Here is a 23,057-nt window from a genome sequence, read left to right on the forward strand (position 1 = left end):
CCAGGCCCAGGGAACCCCACCTGTGCACGAATTTGTGCACCAGGCCTCTAGTCATGTAATAAGATGGCCTCTTCTTGTGGATCTTTCTTCTCTCTTAGCCTCTGCCTTCTGTAAAGGGAAATACCTCGCAAGGGTTTGTCTGGAGCACAAAATGTGATGATGGTTTGTAATGTGAAAGAAAGCATGGGTCAGGGTTCCTCCCTCAGACCTCTCCTCGCGTCCCTGCCCAGTGCTGCTGGCATCTGTATGGCACACCCTGGAAGGGACAGGGGTGAGTGCTCATTCTAAAGGGGCACAGTCTGGCACGCAGATGGAGAGGGAAAGAGAGGGCCACGGAAGTTGGTACCTTGATGATCGGATCTGGCTCAGCATGACGTTCCGAACGGTCTCATCCTCCAAGTTGTAGTTGACTGTCCAATAGACACACAGCTGCTCCTGCTTCTCGATGAGCTCTAGGACAGTCCTGAGGCCTTGAACTATGTCAAAGTCTTCCTCTCTACACCCCTCTTCCCAGGCATAGACGGTGAGCAGCTCTAGAGCATACGAGGGTGGCAGGGATTGATGCTCCCTCTGTTTCTGGCACTGTGGGAGAAGAATGGGGCAGCAGCTAACTTAGAGACCCAGTTCTTCCCATGTCAGGGCTCTGAAATCAAGAAACCAGCTTGGCCAGTGTTGCTCAGTGGTTGAACGTCGACCCCCATGAATCAGGAGGTCACGGTTCAATTTCCGGTCAGGGCACAGACCCGGGTTTCAGGCTCGGTCACTGGGCGGGGTGTGTGCGGGAAGCATCCAATAAGTGTTTCTCTCTCTCTCCCTTCCTTTCTTTCTAAAATCAATAGAAACATATTTAAAAATAAATCTTAAGTCAAACCATTGTAAGTCAAGGCCCATCTGTATTTGGCAGTATTCCCTAAAGTTAAATATGTACCTATTCCTCATTGTGGACACACACATGCATACATATATGCCATGTGTATATGTATGTGCACACACATATGTTTTCATATACATATACTTTATAACCCAGCAGTTCCATGCCTGCATATTTACTCAAGAAAAAGGAGTGCTTGCCCAGCCAGTGTGACTCTGGTTGAGCATTGACCTATGAACCAAGAAGTTCAATTCCTGGTCAGGGCACAAGCCCGGCTGCGGGCTCAATCCCCAGTAGGGGGCATGCAGGAGGCAGCCGATCAATGATTCTCTCCTAGTATTGATGTTTCTAGCTCTCCTTCTCCCCTCCTCTCTGAAATCAATAAAAGAAAATGTATATTTTAAAGAGGAGTCTCAAATTTACAAAAACACATGCAGGGAATACCCATAGTCACATAATTCATAATAGCCCCAATTTGGAAACGGCCCAGATGTCCGTCAGTAGAGGAGTGGGTCAATGTGTGGGTAGTAATACAACGGAATATTACAAAACAATGAAAAAGTGACAACCACACGCACCAACATGGACAAATCTCTCAGACATCACGTTGAACAGAAGACAGCAGACACAACGTACATACAGTCAGACTCCATTCATATCAAGTTGAAAAGCAAGCAAAACGAATTTGTGGTGACAGCCATTAGGTTAGTGGGCTGTTTGGGGGAGTGTTCACTGGGAGTGGGCTTGAGGCCACTCCCTGCGTTTTGCTTAAAACAATATAAAACGCATCGAGCGGAATACGTAAGATTGTTGTCCTTTGCTGGATTGCAAGTTACTGTGACCCAAAGGAAATGGACGACAGCCAGAGGTAATGCAAGATGAAACTGACCTGTTGATACCAGGCCTTTACCAAGAGGATCAAATCCTTCAGCTTCCTGGGATGGTTGTTAAAAAAATTCTGCTGGAGTTTTGTGAAGCAGACGGAGAATTCACCGGGCCTGGCTTTTGCCTGGTCCAAGGCTCTTTTGAGGTCTCGATAGGTCGAGGGGCTGAGCTTGCCGCTCAAGTCTGGCAGGAAAGAGAAGAAGGACTTGGAAGGTTGGGTGTGGTTTGGTAGCAAACTGCCTCCTCTGGCAGAGGCCAGGTCTGTTTGCTTAAAAGGTGCGGGGTGGCTGGCCCTGCTCGGTGACAAATGAAGTCTAAAAGGGCCACCGTGCAAATGCTATGGCGCTGGCTGAAGACAAGACCAGTGAGAGCAAACAGAGGAAAGGAGAAACGATTGTAAATGAAAAAAGAAGGAGTTCCAAATGAGTGGGGAAAGGACGGTTTCTTTGAAAAATGGTATTGGCCTACACCTGGAAGAAAATGAAGTTTATATATCACATACAGTATATCCCGCTAGTGAGCCCATCCAGTGAGCGCTGCAGTTCAGGGTCAAGGGCACAGGCACCTTGAGGAGGCAGGTGCAGGCAGAGCCCCGGAGGCTGGGATGGCTGCCAGGTGGCAGGTGCACTCCCCGCAGCACTGAGCCTGTGAGGTAGGGTGATGCAGGGCAGTGGCTCTCAGGCTGGGGTGCCAACCAGAATCCTGCTGCACAGCTAATATGAACACAGGCTCGGGAGCCTCCTGTGTGAATGAGGCAGGTGAGTGGATTAAACAACTGTGGTACATCTACACAAGGGAATACTACGCTGCTATAAAAAAGGAGGAACTTCTACCACTTGCAACAGCATGGATGGAACTGGAGAGCATTATGCTAAGCGAAATAAGCCAGTTGGAGAAAGATAAATATCACATGATCTCACTCATATGTGGGATATAATGATCAACATAATTTGATGAACAAGAATAGATCCAGAGACAAATGGCAGGGAAGGGGGGATTTGAGAGCAACCAAAGGACTTGTATGCATGCATATTAGCATAATCAATGGACACAGACACTGGGGCGGTGGGGGCTTGCTCGGGGTGGGAATGGCTTGTGGGGGGGGGGGGTCATCAAGTGGGGAAAAAGGAGACATATGTAAAACTTTAGTCAATAAATAAATTTTTAAAAAAAGTCAATGAGGAGCCCCAACTGGTTTTGCTCAGTGGATAGAGCGTCGGTCTGCAGACCAAAGGGTCCTGGGTTTGATTCCGGTCAAGGGCATGTACCTTGGTTGCAGGCTCCTCCCCAGCCCAGGCCCTGGTCAGGGCTCGTGCAGGACGCAACCAATCAATGTGTTTCTCTCACAACGAAGTTTCTCTCTGTCTCTCCCCGCTCCCTTCCACTCTCCCTAAAAAATCAATGGAAAAATATCCTCGGGTGAGGACTAACAACAACAACAAAAAGCCAATGAGGAGATGGGGAGACGTCCTAGAGAAGAGAGAAAGCCAGGGTAGGAGGGACTTCCTCTCTTGAAGGCCTCCACTTCGGAAAGCACCAAAGGTACCTATCCACCATCCCTCTCTTGGACTTTGCTCTCTCAACACACCCCTCAAGACCCACCCCCACCCCCATATACCCTGAGGGCTCACCCAGAGCATCGAAGGCGGGCAGCACGTCAAAAGTGACGCTCTGCCACTGTGTGGACAGCCGGATGGTGAGGCCACCATAGAACCTCTGCATCTCCATCTTGGCTGTCAGCTTCCTTTCGAGCTGACAAGCTCTCAGCCGCTCCCAGATTTTGTCGAGGATTTCATGTTGGTTTTCCTTCTGGTCCTGGAATTTTTCAAGGTCACTGATGAAGATGACAAGGGTACCATCGGAGTTGCCCTTTAAGACCGTTTTCCGGCCGTAGGAGCCACCCTGCCAGCAACAGAGAAGCAGGTGTGAGAGTCTGGAGCCTTTGGGGGTCACCGCACTCCCCAGGAGGCAGTAGTCTTACTTAACTTGAGAAAAAGCCCCAAATGTCACCATAGTCTTAAAGCTGAGAGGAAGGCATCCATTGGTTCCCCCCAAAGACCAGGGTGCCCATAGCAATACTCTTCATACTAGCCCCAACCTGGAGGAAACCCCTGTGGATAAATGCGGTGTACACCACCTGCCCACACGACAGACATTTCCTGAACAGGGTGGGTCAAAGAGACCAGACACGAAAGCCACACAGGGCGTGGACTCATTTATCCAGGGTGACCAACGGGTCCCGTGTACCCAGTGTTAGCGTCGAAAGACCCTCGGCCCAGAAAACCCCTCGGCCCCAGGCAAACTGGGATGCGTGGCCCCCTTACATGCAGACGAAGTTAAAAACCGGCAGAATGATCTCTGCCGTCGGAGGCAGGAGGGTGCTGCCCTGGGTGAGGGCGCTGACAGGACAGGGAGTGCAGGGGCCCTCGGGGGCTGGGAATGTTTATTTATTTTTAAAATATATTTCTTTATCGATTTCAGAGAGGAAGGGAGAAGGAGAGAGAGAAACATCAATGATGAGAGAGAATCATTGATCGGCTGCCTCCTGCACGCCCCCCACTGGGGACCAAGCCCACAACCCAGGCATGTGCCCCTGGCCAGAATTGAACCTGGGATCCTTCAATCTATAGGCTGGCGCTCTATCTGCTCAGCCAAGCCGGCCAGGGCGGGGCTGGGAATGTTTTGCTTCTCGAGCCGGGTGTAGCTTACACATCTCCGTTGTCCGTGGCAATCCAAACAGGCTGCGTACTTAGCTCTGTGCGTTTGTCTTCTTGTACGTTTATTTTAATTAGAATAAGTTAATTAATATTGAGAGGCAGGATGGTGCTAATAAATAACTTCCCTGTGCCTCAGTTTCCTCCTCTGGGCCAAGGCAGGAGACACCAGTATCCAAGTGTCTTTCCTGCTGGGGCTAGTGGGTGTGTGTGACAGCAGGGGCGAGGTAGCACGCGGCTGCAGAGAAGCGAGTCTCCAGCGCCGGAGAGCATGGCGGTGGGAGTGGGGCTCTCCAACCCCCTCCCTGCCCTAGGGTCCTGGCCCCTTCCCAGCACCCTTTCCTCCCCGAAGGCCCAGGATCTTTAGCCTCAGCCCTGGGGTTTGTGCCCATAGCACCAACCATTCCTCACTGACGAGAGCTCCCACCCCCCACTTGCTGGAAATGCCACCACCAAGCAACTTTTGGGTAGTTTCACCGAAGTCCTTTAGCCTCAGTTTACTGCTCTGTAAATGGGAAGGATAGAACAATAGCAGGGAGTAATCGCAGCTAATTTACTGAACTCGAACCATGTACCAGCCCTTGTACTAAGAACGTTATATGCTCAAGCCTCACAACACTTTCAGATGGGTATTGTTCCTCTCCCATTTTATAGATTCGGAGACTGAAGCACAGAGAGGTTAAGCAACCTGCCCCGGGTCACACAGTAATAAGGGGCAGAGCGGACTTCAGAGTCTGTGCTCCTAAACTCTAAACTATCTCCCATCCTCTCTCCGAGGGTGGGGCGGACAGGACGATGTGTGGTGCCCCCAGGGCCTGGCACACAGTAGGTGCTCAGCACCAAGTCACTCTGACTTCCGATAACCAGGAGCCCCGACCCCGGCCCTCCACTCACTTTGGCGACGTCTATCACCGTGGGAGGCTCCGTGGCTTCCTGCAGGGCGGCACAGATGGTGTCCACAGCCTCATCGATCTGTCTCTGACAGTCTTCAGTCGGCCTCAGTGAGGTCTGGATATACTCATCCAGTTTCTGAGCAGGTACCGAGTACACCGTTTCTGGGCAGGTGCTGGATAGCAAGTTGCCCATTGCTGCTGCTGGCTGCCTGCCGGGGCGACAGCTCACGGCAGAGCAGGAGGCAGAGGAGGAAGAGGATCTCTGGGCTGAGAGCTTGGAAGCTGGGAAGAGTCAGGAAACCGAAACTGACCAGCGTTCGCAGCTGACTTCCTCAATCCAGAGCTCTGCCCGCCCCTCAGCTCAACCTGCCTCTCAGCTGCTCCCGGGGAGGCGTCCTCCTGGAGAAACGCGCAGCTGCTGGAGCTGGATGCGCGCTAGACCTGTGCCCTTGAGCACGCCGCCTGCCTCTTTGAGCCTTGACTTCCCCCTTTGTGAAATGGGGACAGCAGTGGCGTCTCTCTTATTGGGCGAATGCAGGAATGAAATAGTACCTGCCAAGCGCTTAGCACAGGGCCGGGCAGGTCGCCACCGCTATAGAAGTGTTTGCTAAGCAAATAAAATTTTTCAGTGGCAGAGTTCTTCCTTGAAGCCCCTTTCTCCTTCTTCCTGTTCCCAGGGACCTGAGAAGTCAGACTCCGTGAGAGCGGCAAGGAGAGAGACTCAGAGAGGTGACGGACTTGCTGGGGGACACACAGCGAGATGAGGGCTGAGCTGGGCTCAGCGTGCTTGGTGGGTGGGAGCGTCCGTGGGCCCAGTTCCGCAGCATCCGTGGAAACCCGCACGGCCTCATCAGCCACTTCCCTCACCCAGCAAGGACGGGAACAAGCTCAGAGAAGCACACAGGTCGGAGGGGAGACAGATGTGCCACTCCCGCCCGGAGCTATGAAAACGAAGCTCCCAGAGGCCTCGAGTGGCTGCCTCAGAAGCAAACATCCCCAAGGTGTGGGTTCTTCACCCCCATGGCAGTCCCTCTCTGCCATGAGGGTTCGTTTCATATGTCGACTTGGCTGGGCCAAGGTACCCAAATATTTGGTCAAACATTATTCTAGATCTTTCTGGGAAGGTACTTTGAAGATGAGACTGACATTTAGACCAGTGGACTTTGAATAAAGCCGACCACTCTCTAGTATGTGGGTGGGCCTCGTCTAATCAGTTGAGGGCCTGTATGTAAAAAAGACTGACTTCCCTCAAGGGAGCGGGGGGATCCCACCAGCAGATGCCTTCAGCCTGGAGCTGCCTCAGCTCCTCCCTGGGCCGCCCTCCTGCCAGCCTGCCTTGCAGAATTTGGACTTGCCAACTTCCACAACAGCACGAGCCAGTTCCTTAAAAGAAATCTCTAGATCTACCTCTGTCTATCCTATTGGTTCTTTTTTTTTCTCGTAGAACTTTGACTATTACACCTGTCCATTCAAGGTCCTTCCTTGCCCTTGTCTGACTTTCACTGTAACACTCAGAGGTCAGCTGGGCAGGGGTCATAAGGCTCCCTTTTTAGGTAAAAATGTGAAGGCTCAGAGAGGTGCAAACACTTGCCCAAGGTCACACAGCTAGTAGATTGTCTGGCTGAGCAATAACTCCACTCTACCCGATTCCAAAGTCCATGCTTTTTATTTTTATTTTTTAAAGATTTGATTCTGAAATAATTTGAAATACTGAGAAAATGTGTGGGGTGAGTACAAAGAACTCCCTCTTCTGCCCTCACCTGGAATAGTTCACATTTGCCCTTATTCTGTATGCACGTCTTATCAGCAATCTCATTACGGAGCCATTTGAGAGCATGTTGCAGATATTATGCCCCTTTGCTCTTTTTTGTTTAAAACCTTTGTTTTTTGAGCAGATTTAGGTTCACAGCAAAATTAGGCAGAAGGCCCAGTGATGTCCTATGTACTCCCTGCCCCCACACATGCACAGCCTCCCGACCAAGGTGGGGCATTTGTTACAACCAATGACTCTACGTGGACACATCATAATCACCCAGACCCTTTCTTCTGAAATCCTTCCATCTGTGTCCCCTAAGAACCAGGCTGCTTCCTCTCCGCCTCCCAGGCCGCCCCTCTGGGAGGGACCACGCCCTCACCCACTCAATAGACATTCATGGTGCCTGTGCTGGGAATGCGGTCCCGGACGCTGGCCCCGGCCCTGGGCCTCCACTCCTCCCTGTGCTACCCGGGGTGGGCGGCCAGATGCTCACTTCTCAGACCCCCTGTAGCCAGATCCGGGCTGTAATTTTGTTTATTTTAAAGGAGAGACACAGAAGCACCCCCTGCAGCCCTGGTGGCCCAGTCCTGGGGGATGTGTGTGATTGTGGGAGTCCACGTCCCTGTTCTGGACCCCAGCTTTGTCGGGGAGAGGCGGTGGGCAGAGCAGCAGCAGCTTCCTCTGATTCAGCTGCGGTGATCCAATAATGAAACTAGCACCCAGGTGGCCCCAGCCTCCTTCCTCCAGTCCAAGGTTGGACGGAATCCCTTTCCACTTCCGATTCCGGAGTGCTTTCTGTTATCCGTGCTGGCCCTGGACTGAGAGGGACACTGTGACTGCACTGGAGGTCAGGAGTGCCCCCTGCATGCGCCGGGTGGGTTTGCTCTGGAGGCAGAGGCAGGCTGGCACTGTCACTAGGGCACTGGCTCACATGTAGGCTCTGGGGATGGAGGATCCCACTGGTGGCATTGTAGCAGGGCAGAAAAAAGACAGGAACTTGGTAAAAAACCAGAAAGGAAGTATGGCATGGCATTAAGATGTGCAAACTGGGGGGAGGAGCGAAACGGGACCAAAAGGACGCCTCCAATGAAAAGGCATCTGGTGAAGTGTGCAAGGACAGGGACCGCATGGCATGCATGTCCCACTCCCTCTGTCTGTGTCTGTGGCAGACATGAGTAGCCGATCCCGGCATGCGGTCCTTCTAGCAGCTGAGCTCAGAAAGCTTCTCAGTAGCCCAGACACGCACAGACTGTAGGTCTCTGAGCACTTCCTCCTGTACGCAGGCCAGGCGTTGCTAATCCATCACGGCACTCGTGCCACTACTTTTCTCTAGTGCATCCAGGGCAGACATCACTAATTGATTAGGTCACTCCTCGTGGCTAGGCATCCATTCTTCAAAATCCTTTAACACATAGGGCTCTGGACAGCCACAACCAACTGAGGGTGGCCGACAAATGAGATGAAAACTCTACCATCCCTGTGAGAAGTTCTTAGATGAGGGAAGGAGGAGCAGCCGCTGGGAGGTCAGAGATGAGTGTCAGGAGGAAGGATGCGAGCTGGTGTGGACGGGGAGAGAGAAGCCGGGGAGGAGGAGGAGGACATTCTCCGCAGCGGCAGATGCAGCTGAGACCAGAGGGTCACGAGGGTGATGAGGAAGCTGGAAACCCAGGAAGGTGCCCACCCACGCAGGCTGGACTCCAGCGTGTAGGCCGCGGAGGCAGGGCAGTGTTTGAGTGCAGTGCCCATTGGATACAAGGGGGGATTCAATGGGCTGGGTGAGCAGAGTGGGCTGCGGGGAAGAGAGAGCTGAGAGGGAGGCAAGGATGTCCGTTGGGAGGCTGGACTGAATCTCTCTCTCTCTCTCACAATACGCGCGCGTGCACACACACACACACACACACACACATCTGGCATGTGACCCTGAGTCTCCCCACGTGGAGGGCTGGTGTCCATCTGTCCATCTGGCAGGACCACTGCTTTTCCAGGCTTCACACAGCGGCCTGGGAAAGATGACAGAATATGTTGTTACCTCTAACCTTCCTAGAGAAGCTGAGTATGTGATGATGGGAACAGACAGGACATGGAGGCGCGGGGGCACCTCTGGGCCCTGCCCCTTTGGGGGGAATCATGCCCCTCCCCGACCACACTGCCCCCCAACAAAGATGCTCCCTGCTGTCCCCCAGGTCTCTCACCCTCACTGGCCACGGCTGGATGGGGGTGCCGTCTCTGCCGATGCAGCACAGGGAGGATATGCAGGCTGCGGCTTCCTTGGCCAGCAGGTCCCAGCGGGCATTGGGGCCCAGGTTGCCTGTCGGGTCTGCCGGATCCAGGATGATGGGCCTGCAATTCCCATCCAAGGTCAGTCCTCTTCCTGGCAACATCTGGGTATCGACTTGCGGGATTGCTTGAACTGTTCTCCCCCTCACCCAACGCTTTGCAGGGGGCAGGGGCAGGGCCCAGAGACTCCTCTGGGCTCCAGGCACACACTTGAGGGCAGATTGGAGAAGAAGCTACACACGAGCCCCTCCTGCCTTCTGTATCCAGGACAGACATTACTAATCAATCTCAGAGCTCAGGCCATGCTTGCCCCACCTGCATGGAAAGCAGGCATTGTTACTCAACCACAGCACTGGTTCCATCACTCTCCCCCATCCATGGCCACTAACTGAGGAGATCACCCTTTTCAGCGGAGCTCATTCACAACCTCAGGGTCTTTATCAACACATCACTCTACGTAGCCATTACCCACGGACTGGAAATACATCACCCAGTTGTGAAAGCGTCTTTGTTATCTCTGTAGCATTTCAGAGGCGGGCAAAACCCCACAGGATGGGGCAGCTTATGTTACCTGGGGGTTCGCAGGCAGCCAGATTTAGCAAACACATATAGAAGATGCCCAGTTAAATTTGAGCTCTAGATACACAATGAATACAGGTGTATTATTTGTTTGTTTGTTTTATAAAAATTTTAAATATGTTTTTATTGATCTCAGAGAGGAAGGGAGAGGGGGAGAGAGAGAAATCAAAACATCAATGATGAGAGAGAATCATCGATCGGCTGCCTGCTGCACCCCCCACACTGGGGATCGAGCCCGCAACCCGGGCATGTGCCCTAACTGGGAATCGAACCATGACCTCTTGGTTCACAGGTTAATGCTCAACCACTGAGCCTCTCTGCGAGGCAAGGGTGTTGGTTTTCTTAAGCATAAGTATATCCCAATGACTACATGGGCTATTCTTACACTAAAAAGTTCTTCATTGTTTATCCGAAATTCAAATTTAACGTGGGGTCTGGCATTTCACCTGCAGACCTGAGTCTCCCCACGTGGAGGGCTGGAAAGGAGGTCAGTCCTAGAAAGTGGGTTCCTGCCTGTGCTCTGCGCTCTCAGGAGGCCTTGGGGCCCGGACTCTGGGACGTGGGGGTGGGTCCGAACCTGGGCTTGCGAAGCTGCTGCTCCAGGAAATCTCTGATGGTCTGGTTCTCACGGCTGTAGTTGACCGTCCAGTAGACGCAGAGCTGGCGGTACTGGGTGACCAGCTCCAGGACAGTGCGAAAGCCCTCGGCCATGTTGAACTGGGGGTCCTGCCCCCCCTGCTCCCAGGCATACACCGTCAGGAGTTCCAGCCCGTGCTGGGGGGGCAGAGAGCCCTTCCCCTTGGGCATCTTCTTGCACTAAGAAATGAGGAGAAAGATGATGTATCAGTCCATACAGCAGTGAAGAGGAGCCGGCAAACCCTCCCCAAACATTTACAGAGCCCCTGCTATGCCAGATGCCTTGCCTTGCACTGTTCCATCAACTCCTGTGACATAGGAATGCCAGCCCCACTGTACAGGTAAGAAAACTGAGGCCCCGCCGCTAGGAAAAACCTCCACCGACCCAGGGTTCCGGCCAGGGCTGGGCCTGCCTCCTCCCAGGAAAGAGCTCCAGAGGCAGAGCCCAGGGCCACCGGGAGGGGGGGGGGCGTGGAGGGGGGGGGGCGCGTCCATGTGCCGAACCTGCCGGTACCAGTGCTTCACCAGTCGGATCAGACTCTTGAGCTTGGTGGGGCGAGCGATGACGAAGTCCCGCTGCAGCTCTGTGAAGCAGGAGGAGTACTCGCCCGGGGTGTTGTAGCTGCTGATGAGGTCCACGTAGACTTGAGGCGGGGGCCTGGAGCCAGAGGCCAGCTGGCCTGGAGACAGGGAGAAGGTGACCCTCACCTCACTGAGGGGGAACACAGATGCGGCGTGACCCAGAGCTGAACCCCTGGTGAGGATCGGACTCCCTTTTCTGCCCCTCACACCCCACCTGCTTACCCACCATGAAGGGAGGCTCTGCTCAGGGCTAACCTCTCCTCACCGACCCTCTGACTCTAACAAGGGAGAGGCCCCTGCAGGTGACAGAAGTGTAGGCGAGAGCTGGTGTCACCCCGGTCCCAGGCCATTGAAGGCGTTCCCTGGTATCCCAGCTCTCGCTCTCTGAACTAAGGAACTGGACAGATTCAGAGACATCTCTGGACCAATCTCTCCCTTGCTACTTGTTTTGCAAAATGCAGACACCGGATACATTGATATGGGGGTGGGGGGGATTATCTCACTCTGCAAACTCTGCTATCCAGACGCAGAACTGAATAGATACAATGAGATTTGCATCTGTTTTGTTCAGGGATTTCCCCCCACTCTGTGCCTGGAAGTGTGCTGGGCACGTAGTAGGTGCACTTATGGATTGGACCGATCGAATGGGTCCGTAGCAGGCGGGGGAGGTGGCACACACATATTCAAAGCTGGGGATGCACTGAGACCCTTCCACGAAGACACTGGGGCTCAAGGTAGAGGAGTCCCCCGTCAAGGTCACCCAGATGCTGGTGGAACTGATGGAACGAGAAGCCAGCTCAGGGTCCTTTTCTCCAGACCCTTTGCAGGGAAGTGGTGATAAACATATACACCGACATTGCCTACGACTGAGCAGGCGCCCAACCTCTGCCACTGTCCCTGGCAGCCCCGCCTCTGCCTTTCCCTTCTCGGGACCATGCCCGGCACCTCACCGAGGGCATCAAAGGCCGGCAGCACATCGCAGTCCACGCTCTGGTCCAGCATCGTCTGGGACGTCAGCGAGAAGCTCAGCACGCGGGGATTTTCCCGCTTGGGGATTTCGAACTTCACCTCGAACTGCCGTGCCTGCTTACACGCCTCCAGCTGGGCTCGGATCTCTGAGATGACCTCGGCCCGCATGCTCCCTTGCTCGGCGAACTGGCGGAAGCAGCTGAGGAACACCACCAGGTCGGCATCGGAGCGGCCTCGCAGCGCCGTTCCCTTCCCGGAAGAGCCGCCCTGGGGAGGACATGGCAGGTGGCTGGAGCCCTCAAGTCCTGCTTGATGGCCTCTTGTCCGAGCCAATGGGCTCTGGACTCTGAGTTAGGAACTTGCTGTGTGACCTTGGGCAAGTCACCTAACATCTCTGTCTCAGATCTTTAATGGGGGGTTAATATAGGGCACAGCTGTGAGGAAGAGAAATGTGCAGGACGTAAGGCGCCGTCCTCCAACTAAGGCAGACTCTCCACTGCGTCATGTTTGGGGCTGGGAGGGATTTGAGTTTTCCTTCTTTTTTTCCAGGCCTGTGGCTGGTGATCTTTTAAAAAGGACTCAGGCCTGGTTCCTACGTCCCGGAGGCTGTGATGTCATTGTCCTGGGAGGGTCTTAGGCATCAGGATCTATTTTAAAAGCCTCCCTGGGATTCTAAGTGAAGCCACAGTTGAGAACCAGTGAGTCGGGCTGCTGTCCTCAGGTGCTATGGAGGAGGAAGCAGGGAACAGGGAGGGGGAGGTATCTGCCTGGGGTCACACAGCAAGCCCCCAGGCCTAGGACTTGTCACTGGCTGACTCTATGCTGACGCTCTTTCCAGAGTTGACCTGTGTGTCCCGGTGACTCCAATTGTGAACTGAACGAGGTCATATCTGATAGAGCAGATCCTGTGACTTTTTGTCAACCCCCAGCACCCTTTCCTCCTGCTGGGATCAGCACTGGGCTTTCTTCGGGGGAATCACTGCTCTTCCACTCTCCACCCAGGAGGGCTGACTCTACCATGTGACCCAGGCGTGGCCAGCCAGCACACGGTGCCTCCCCAGCCCTAGTGACTGGTTAAGGGATACATCACAAGGTCAATGAAACTCAATTCCCAGACTTCTTTGACTTTTGAGAAAAGAGAATTCCCCTTTTTAGAAGAGACGCCAAGGACCATCCCATGGACAGGCCCCATCCAAGCAGAAGCAGGCAGAGCCCAAAGCTAGGAAGAAAAGCCGAGCCCTGACGATCCAGCATGGGCTCCTGGATCCAGCTGTGCCTGAAGGCAGTCTATTCCAGGCCGTCCATTCCCATCAGCCAACACATTCCTTTGTTGCTTCTCTGGAGTTGGCTGCCATGAGCAACCCAAAGGAACCTCTTGGGCCTATATGGGCCCTCCCTGGGCCATCTACCCGTGACCTTGTTCCACTTTCTCTTCTATGTCTGGCCTTGTGCTGGCTGCTGCAGAGCCCACGGAGTGGGTCAGGCCCGGTCTGGGCCCACACGAGATCACCGGCCTGCAGCCCTGGGCCCACAGCTCTCTGGAGCTCACCTTGACCACCTTGAGCACTTTGATGGGAGAGTTCTGGAAGCAGTTTTCCCTCAGGAAGGAGCAGATGGTGTCAACCGCCTTGTTCACCTGAGCCAGGAACTGGCGGTTGGGCTGGAGGAAGTCACTGATGAACTTGTCGAGGTCCCTGGCTGGGGTCTGGTACAGGAGCGTGGGCTGCAGAGAGAACACAGGTGGGACCAGGTGGAGAAGGACTGCCTGCGAATGCCCAGGCCCCGCCCCTTAGCTTCCCGTGAGAACGAGACTCCCACGATCTCCTATGGCTCTTTTTCTTCTCAACTGGCTGTCAGATCGCAGCATCAGAGGGACCAGAGTTCAAGTTCTGGTTCTACCACCACCACATAGCCTCAGTTTCTCCATCTTTTTTAAAAATATTTTTTTGATTTCAGAGAGGAAGGGAGAGAGAGAAAGAGAGAGAGAAACATCAAGGATGAGAGAGAATCATTGATCAGCTGCCTCCTGCATGCCCCACACTGGGGATCAAGCCCACAACCCGGGCATGTGCCCTGATTGGGAATCGAACAGTGACCTCCTGGTTCATAGGTCGACGCTCAACCACTGCACCCACTGGCCAGGCTTCCCCATCTCTAAATGGGGGCAAGAACGAGGCCCACGCCTCATGGATTGCCTGGATTGTGAAGCATTGGTTATGAGATTCTGCAAAATAGCAAATTCGATGGAATTCTATCCTTTGGGGAGCTGCCCGTGGCTATTGTGGTGAGTGGGGTTCCCCAGAAGCAGAGCTGAGGCGGGGATTCCTGTGCATGTGATTATCCGGGACAGGGCTTGCAGAAGGGGAGCGAGGGGAGCAGGAGCTGGTGGGGGGGCTCAGCTGGAGAAAGCCCCCCCCGCCCCCCAAAAGCCAGAGCGGGCTCTGGAGCAGCAACTGCCTCAAAGAGTTGGTCCTGCCTTGCAACTGGGCGGGCCTTTTATGCGCATGTCACTCCAGCACTGGCTGGGATGGAACGGCCGGTGCCGTGGCTGTAAGCCATCAGCACCCAACACTCCTAGCAGCCGGGATGTGGCACCGGCAGGGAAGGGGGACCTGGGACCCTGGGACGGGCACCAGCAGCGTCTTCCCCCTCCGGGGCCCACCTCTTACCATCACATCCCAGGGCTGCATGGGCGTCCCGTCTGCGCTCATGAAGCAGGCCTGCGTCTCCAGGGCGGCCGCTTCCTGGGCCAACAGCTCCCAGCTGCCCAGGCCCACGTTCCAGGTGGGGTCGGCGGGGTCCAGGATCAGGGGTCTGGGGCAGAGTGGGTGGGCAGGCGGGTGAGAATCCGTGAAGGAGCAGGGGGTGGGAGACCTCGGGAAAGGGTGTGGGGGCGGGGAGAGAGAGAAGACTGTCAGCACCTTAGGGTTGGTGCAATCCTGCCCACGCATGGCAGGGTCCCTGCCTGGCCACCTTGGTCCGGAAGCTATTGGGTGACCCCTTAATCTGAGACGGGGATTGTCTTGTATTAACATAAGTGGCCCTGACTTCCTCTGGGGGTCATGTGTCCATTGCTTCCTCAGCAAAGAGTCCAGAAGGATGCAGAGCGAGGATGGGGCTGGGGCCCCCAAGCCCCACCCTGGACCCTCCTGGATGCAGTGACTCCAGGTGACAGTGGGGGGAAGGACGATAGGGCGGGAGAGGAGGTAGTGGGTGTGCACCTGGGTTTCCGAAGCTGGCCGAGGAGGTGCGTTCTGAGAGCTGGGTCCTCAGAGCTGTAGTTGACCGTCCAGAAGACACAGAGCTGCCGGTGCTGCTGGACAAGCCCCAGGACGGTCCTCAGGCCTTCGGCTGTGTTGAAGCCGTCCTTCCCGCAGCCCTGCTCCCAGGCGAAGATGGTCAGCAGCTCCAGGGCGTAGGCTGGGGGCAGGGAGGCACGGGCCGGCCGCTCTCCTTTGTTCCCGGCAGCAACCTATGTTCCCCCCAAATCAAAGAGTCAGCGGAGTGAGCACTTACTGTCTGCTGGGCACGGCCCTCCTTGGAGAAGGCGGGGAATGTAGAAAACACAACACAACAGAAAGAACAGAACCTTGGGGCTGGCCTGGCGCACCCTTCTCATTTTACAGGTGAATGAACTGAGGTCCAGAGGGGGGTAGTGACCTGTCCAAGGTCGCAGAGAAGCTCAGACTTGGTCTGTGCCTAGCGTCTTTCTAACGGGAGTGGGGTCGGCGACACAGTCATCTTGGCATTTCAACAGCCATAACCAGTTAGCAACGGTGGGCGGTCAGCAGATGTTGGCTGAATAAGTGAGCTGGCATTCAGAGGGTATTTGCTGCGGGGGCTCTGAAGGATGCTCAGGAGCTGGCAGAGCTTGCAAAGGAGATGGTGATGGAGGAACAACATAAGCAAAGGCTTGGAGATGAGAAACAGCAGGGGAAGCATCAGCAGTGTGAGGAGAGAAGGCTAGAGAGGGCGGGGGACGCCAATCACAAGATACACGAGGATTTGGGGACTTGATGGAGAAGATGCTCTCTCAGCCGGGGGTGGGGGAGGTGTGGGGGTGGGGGTGGGGGTGCTACCAGGGAATGAAGGTGGAGGAGGCAGTCCTTCTGGTTGGAATGGCCAATAAAACTCAAAGGAGGGGCGTTATGTTGGGGATGAGCCGACTGGCTGAGGCAGTTGCCATGACAGCGAGGGTTTTCTGGGAGGAGCAAGGGGGTAGAGAGGCCTCACCTGGCGGTACCAGTGCTTCACCAGCAGGATCAGGCTCTTCAGCTTGGCTGGGCGGGTGTTCACGAAGTTCCTCCGCAGCTCGGCGAAGCAGGCCCTGTGCTCGCCGTCCTGGCAGCCGCTGTCCAGGAGAGCCCGGTAGATCTTGGGGTCCGGTTTGGTGCCGGCACTGAGCTGCCCTGTGGGCGTTTGAAAGATGCTGGGGATGCATTGCTCATGGAAGACAGCGGCATTTCCCAACCCAGCCGCTCACCTGCCTCTAATATGTGAACATTAAATATATAACATTGTGGTCAGTGACACACACTCTAGAGCACAGAATAACAATCAGAACTCCTAGAACTTACAGAAGTGAAAGACAAAGGCCCTGGACTTTTAAAAAGAAAGCTGAGGCAGCAGGTCAGGCACATTTGAAGGAAGTTGCTGGAGGACATATGTGAGCGACGGAGCAGCAGGCAGCCCCGAGAGATGGGAACATGGGAGCGATGGGCCGTGGAGGGTGAGGCGAGACACCACTGAATAGGATTCCCGAAGTGAGAACGGAGAAGACAGAGGAGAAGCGATGTTTGAAGAGCTACTGGGAGGCATTTTCCCCAACTAAAGGAAGAACCGAGTCCTCAGATTCAGTCAGCACAACAAATTCCAAAGAGTATGATTAACAAGAAATCAATATGCAAACATCAGAAACTGAAGGATGCTACGGACTAAGAAAAGTCGTAAAAGCTACCAAAAAAGACACACACACACACACACACACACACACACACACCAACAAAGAAGTATACAGCCGACTTCTCATCAACAACTATCCAGGTCAGAAGACAGTAGGAACCGAGAAGAACAAATGTCCAACATTTCCTCCAAGAGGGAGGTGAGACAGAAGGTTTTCTAGACCAAGTCTGTGAAAATGTATCCCTTTTAAACCCCTTTTGAGAAAGAACTACAGGATGCATTTCTGTGAGAAGGAAATGAATCCAGAGGAAGAACTGGAAATTAAGAAGCATGAGTGAGGGGGGAAAATATTTCTAATTATGCGCAGAGGTTTTAATTTACACAGGTATAAAAACAAAAGCAAAGAAAATAATCTTTCTCATTGTTAGTGTCTTGTATGTTTGTTCTAATCTATGACCAATCCCCTCAGAATGATCATATTATTAACGTTTGCTCCTTTTTTTGTCTTCTAGTTTTACGTTACTTATAAAAGGGACAATTAAAATCGAATAGCATACCCTTACAAATCAAAAACGGAAAAAGGCATTTTCAGGAAAACACTGCCAAGACCAGTGCAGCTCTATTAATGTCAGATCAAAGGCTTTAAGGCAAATATATATATTTTATAGAAATAAGGAAGATTATTACTTGATGACAAAAGGAACAATCCAATAAAATATAACTATATTCTTACATGTTCCTTAATAACATAGCCTCAAAATATTAAAATCAAAACTTTCCAAAATTACAAGGAGAAACTGACAAATCTCTACCTAGAGCGGGAGATTCTGGGAGCCCATTCATAAACTGATAGACAAAATAAGGAAAAAAAATAAGTAACACAGATCTGAACACAGATCATAAGCTAACTCTAAAGGGTCTGCACAGAAGCCCGCATTCACCAACGGGAAGCATGCATTCTGTTTGGCCATGGGAAACTTAGGAAGTGCTAACAAATTCCAAAGAATTGATATTTTGGGGGTATATTTTCTGACCACAATTAAAAATAGAAAAAGAGCCTGGTGTTGCTCAGTGGTTGAGCAGTGACCTATGAACCAGGAGGTCACGGTGCAATTCCCGGTGGTGGATTCGATTCCCAGGCCAGGGCACATCCTGGGGCTGCAGGTCTGATCACCTGCCCTGGCGCTTGCGAAAGGCAATCAATCGATGTGTCTCTCTCACATTGATGTTTCTCTTTCTCTCCCCTCTCCCAACCCCTTCCTCCCATTCTCTCTAAAAATCAATGGAAAAAATACCCTTAAGTGAGGATCAACAAAAAAAAAAAAAAAAAAAAGAAAAGAAAGGAAATTACATGTAATTTCTTTAAAAAAAAAAATCCCAAGCAGACATGGAGAACTAACTGTTAGCACTTGTGAAATCGGAATTGGACTACACGGTCATATGATGCCTATAGTTCTCTGTGTGTTTGAAACAGTTTATAATGAAAACTTCTGTAAAGTTAAAAGCACTAAATAGTTACGAGTTGATGGTGACCATGACTGCAGGGACCGCAGAGTAGAGCCAATGCTGGGTGAAGTAGGGGGATAGGTCACAGAGAGGACTGCAAGCGCCCCGTGCGATGTTCCCTGATCCCCCCAAGCACAGGCCGGGCACCCCTCACCCACGGCATCAAAGACCGGCAGCAGGCTCACGTCCGTCCAGCTTGCTAGGGCCGGGGACACCAGCTGGAACCGCAACGCCTCGGTCATGGTCTGCTCGGGAAAGTTCAGGGTCAGGCCGGGGACCGGATCCCGCCACCAGGATTCCAGCTGGTCCCGCATGTCAGCGAGGATCTCCGCCCGCCGGGGCCCCTGGTCCTTGTAGTCCTCGAAGCAGTTGAGGAAGATGATGAGTTCGGCATCACAGCCACCCCTGAGGTCTGTGCCCCGGCCGAATGAGCCCCCCTGCAGAGAAAAGAGCTTCTCAGACTCGTGACTCTATTTAAGTCAGACTGGGACCCCCCAGTACCCTGACCCCCCCCCTATCTACAGCCCTGGAACTGCTCGCTCACTGATGCTGGCTCTTGGGGCACCACGACAGGTGCAGGCTGTGACCTCTGACCATCAGAGGCCCGCAGAGTCAGGCTACATCTGACTATATCTGATGGCATCTGCCTTCCAGCCCACGAAGCTTGTGCAAAGTCAGACAAGGTGCAGCAGCAGATAACAGGGACGGTTGGGTGGAGAGGGCAGCGGTCAAAGATTTTAGCCAAACATCTGCAGCACCTACTGACTGCACATCTGGATCACAGGTTGCAAATGGGGGTCCTGGCCCCAGAAGGGTCTGCAGATGTACTTGGCCTGTTTCGATCATTCATTCATTCATGCGTGCATGCATGCATTCAACAGATATTTATTGAGCAGTTACATAGATGGGTACGCGAGTGGATAAAATTACTTGTTTTCCTGGAACTTATATTGTACCAGGAGCAGAGGGAGGGGGAGGCAGGGGCAGTCAGCAAACAGTAGCCCCCAAAAGCCCTAAGTGCTGTGTAGAGGCCAATAATAAGGGGACTGGCAGGGGAGTGGAGGTTGTAATTGTAACATGAGCAGTCAGGCTCCTTGAGAAGGGAACTTGGATAACAGACTTAAAGGAGGGAAGGGACCGGCCGGTGTGGCTCAGTGGTTCAGTGCCGACCTATGAACCAGGAGGTCACGGTTTGATTACTGGTCAGGGCACATGCCTGAATTTCAGGCTCGATCCCCAGTGTGGGGTGTGCAGGAGGCAGCTGATTAATGACTTTTATCATTGAGGTTTCTATTTCTCTCTTCCTCTCCCTTCCTCTCTGAAATCAATTACACACACACACACACAGGAGAGGGAGAGAGCCAAGTGGATGGAGGAAGAACGTTCGAGAGAGAGAGAAAGCAGCCGTGGGGAGGTGTGCCTGGGGAGCTCAAGAAGCAGCCACGAGGCCAGCGTGGAGTAAGTGAGGGGCAGAGAGAGACCAGATCCCCAAGCCTGAGGCCACTGTCCTGTCCTCTCTGAAACCTTGGAGGGTTTTGTGCAGAGAAGGGAAGTGATCTGATTATGGTAATAGCGGTTAAAAAAAAAAACTATCATTAAAAAAAAAAGCAGCTGGCTCTTATACACTAGCATATACCCCTCCCCCAGCAAACTGCCCTCCATGATGTCCACTTCCTCTGTCCGCCCTCAGCTGTGTCTCTGTCACTCCCTCCCGTCCCCACGGCGGTCCCCCCAGCGGGTCCCCTCGGTGTCTCCACCTGCCGCTCACCTTGCCGACTCTCGAGGCCTTGTGGACACAGTTCTCCCGCAGGCGGCTCAGGATGCCATCGACGGCCTTGCTCACCTGCTTCTGGAACTGGGGGCTCGGCTTGAGGTGGTCCTGGATGAAGCGGTCCAGGTCCTTGGCGGGGACCTGAGACAGACCCGGGACCCCCTCCGGTGTACAGGGGGCGATGCCGTCCACCGAGGGGCCGGGAGCTGGGCATAAGGGCCGCCTGTCCCCTGCTCTGGAGCATCCAGCATCAGCACTGCTGCCGTCCGTGGGGGTCCTCTGGGCAGGGTCTCGCAGGATGGGGTGGTCCACACCGGAGCGCCCAGTGCGTGGAAGGCCCTGGAAGGTTGGGGAAGGAGCTGCCTTACACAGGCAGGGTTCTAGTTCCTTCTCTTGGCAGCCCCCACCCCCACCTCAGTCAGGGTGACGGAGGCTCAGAGAGGGGAAGGGAGAGGTAGCCCGTAGGGTGCCTTGTGCAAATGAGAAGAGGTGCCCTTAGGAAGGGGACACATTATAAAAAACTCCCCCCGGGGCAGGCTAGAGGGGGTCAGTGGGGGAAAGAGGAGGACATATGTAATACTTCCAACAATAAAGATTTAATTAAAAATATAAAACGGTCCCCCTGAGGTGGGACACTTGGTAAGCAGACAATACATGCCTGCAGTCCCCACTTTTCAACTCCGTTCCCCACCCCACGGCCTCCAGCACAGAAAACACTGCACACACAAGTTAGGTGTAAATGCCAAGGGTCCCAGGAGCCCCGCACTCACGGGCCCCTCCCAGGGCTGCACAGCGCCCCCTGCCGCCTGCAGGAAACACGGGCGGTCGTAGCAGGACTCTGCCTCTTGGGCCAGCAGGTCCCAGCGCCAGGCTGCCCCGTCCCCCACGTCCCACGTGGGGTCAGCCGGGTCCAGGATCACGGGCCTGCAAATCCACAGGGACAAGAAGATTCTGGTTAGCAAGACGGCCAAAGTCAGGGGCTCTGGAGTCAGGCCGACCTGGTTCCAATCTCAACTCTGCTACTTTCCAGCTGTGTGACCGGAGGCAGATGACTGGCTTCTCTGGGCCTCGGTTCCCTCATCTTCAACATGGGGATCACAGCGGTGCCTGGTCTGATGGGCCTGGTCTGAGATTAAATGAGAACTACGGCCTCAACCCCACCTGCACGTTAGAATCACAAGATACCAGGACCCAGTGTCTGCCCTGACATACGAGGCCGTGCGTCTCAGCCCTCTTCGTCTGAGCCCGGGAGTGGAAACAGCCCAGACACGCGGGGTGAGCAGGATGGAAAACACACTGTGATAAACTCACACAATGAAATGCTACTCAGCAACGGAGGAGAAGGAGCCACAACTACACGCAACCGTACGGAGAATCTCAAAGACTTAATTCTGGGAGAGAGAAGGCACACACACAAGTCCATGCTGCACGGTCCCATTTAAATGTAATGATCACAGTCAGAAAGGGGTTCCCTGTGGGAGGGGCACAGGGGAAGCCCCTGGGGTGCTGGGATACTCTGCCTTGATCTAATGGGGGTTCCCAGGTGAGCTCACTCCTTAGCAAGTCATCAGAATGTGCTATGCCTCACTGAAACGCTCACACACAAAACGGTGGAATGCTTTACCCCCCCCCCCCGCCCCACCCCCTTGCTCGGCCAGCCTGGCTCAGTGGTTGAGCATCAACCTGTGAACCAGGAGGTCATGGTTCGATTCCTCATCAGGGCCTGGATTGTCGGCTTGATCCCCAGTGTGGGGCATATAGGAGGCAGCCGATCAATGATTCTCTCTCATCATTGATGCTTCTCACTCTCTCTCTCTCTCTCTCTCTCTCTCCCTCCCTCCCTCCCTCCCTCCCTCCCTCTCAATAAAAATATATTTTAAAAAAACAACATCCCTTATGCCAGTGGTTCTCAACCTTGGCTGCACATTAGAATCACCTGGGAATCTTTTTAAAATTCTGATTTCTGGGCCTCATCCTCCGGAAATTGTTTCTTTATTATGGGGTGGGGCCACAACATTAGTAACAAAGAAACAATTTCTGGAGGATGAGGCCCAGAAATCAGGATTTTAAAAAGATTCCCAGGTGATTCTAATGTGCAGCCAAGGTTGAGAACCGCTGCCTTAAGTGATTCTAATTTGCACCTGGGGCTGAAGGCGCTGTATGAGGAAGTGTCCTGGTAGCAGTTGGCTTTGACTCTCGTTAGCTACGACCTGCTTTATCATTGTTGATGCTCTCCCCAGGCACAGGCACAGGCACAGGCACAGGAGAGTGGGTGCCGGGTACGAGGAGGTACCTGGGTCCCTCAAGCTGGCGCTGCAAGAACTTCTTCACTGCAGGGTCCTCGCAGCTGTAGTTGGTGGTCCAGAAAACACACAGGTGCTGGTACTGCTGGATCAGGCCCAGGACAGTGCGGAGGCCTTGGGCCAGGCTGAAGGCCTCCTTCCCACAGCCCTTCTCCCAGGCGAAGATGGTCAGCAGCTCCAGGGCGTAGGCAGGGGGCATCTCGTTCCGCCCAGCCTTCGGACACACCTGCAAGAGGACAGGGCGTGTGTGTGTGTGGGGGGGGGGGGGTGGGAGGGGGTGGGCTCACAGGAGGAAGGGGAGGAGGAGCTAGCTCTCTGGAGAAGTTTGTAGGATCTCCCAGACTCCGGGGCAGACACCAGCAGGCTGAGCCTGGGACGAGGTGCTGTGTGCCAAGCCTGTTCCCAAAGCAGCC

General features: G+C 53.9%; 1 protein-coding gene across 1 annotated transcript in view; it reads right to left on the reverse strand.

The window, feature by feature from the left end:
- Nucleotides 1–23,057, reverse strand: part of LOC138998086 (2'-5'-oligoadenylate synthase 3-like) — a 44,611-nt gene that overhangs the window by 16,819 nt on the left and 4,735 nt on the right. Inside the window, 17 exon segments of the mRNA XM_070400145.1 lie at nucleotides 347–582; nucleotides 1,761–1,939; nucleotides 3,388–3,658; nucleotides 5,365–5,645; nucleotides 8,805–8,925; nucleotides 9,312–9,459; nucleotides 10,553–10,791; nucleotides 11,116–11,291; nucleotides 12,144–12,429; nucleotides 13,712–13,885; nucleotides 14,832–14,976; nucleotides 15,384–15,634; nucleotides 16,396–16,571; nucleotides 18,725–19,007; nucleotides 20,339–20,680; nucleotides 21,112–21,265; nucleotides 22,635–22,870. Coding sequence (XP_070256246.1) covers nucleotides 347–582; nucleotides 1,761–1,939; nucleotides 3,388–3,658; nucleotides 5,365–5,645; nucleotides 8,805–8,925; nucleotides 9,312–9,459; nucleotides 10,553–10,791; nucleotides 11,116–11,291; nucleotides 12,144–12,429; nucleotides 13,712–13,885; nucleotides 14,832–14,976; nucleotides 15,384–15,634; nucleotides 16,396–16,571; nucleotides 18,725–19,007; nucleotides 20,339–20,680; nucleotides 21,112–21,265; nucleotides 22,635–22,870 — 3,698 coding nt within the window.

The sequence above is a fragment of the Myotis yumanensis genome, unplaced genomic scaffold (assembly GCF_028538775.1).
Source record: "Myotis yumanensis isolate MYYU_CA2020_CCGP unplaced genomic scaffold, mMyoYum1.0.hap1 SCAF_19, whole genome shotgun sequence".
Lineage (NCBI taxonomy): Eukaryota > Metazoa > Chordata > Mammalia > Chiroptera > Vespertilionidae > Myotis > Myotis yumanensis.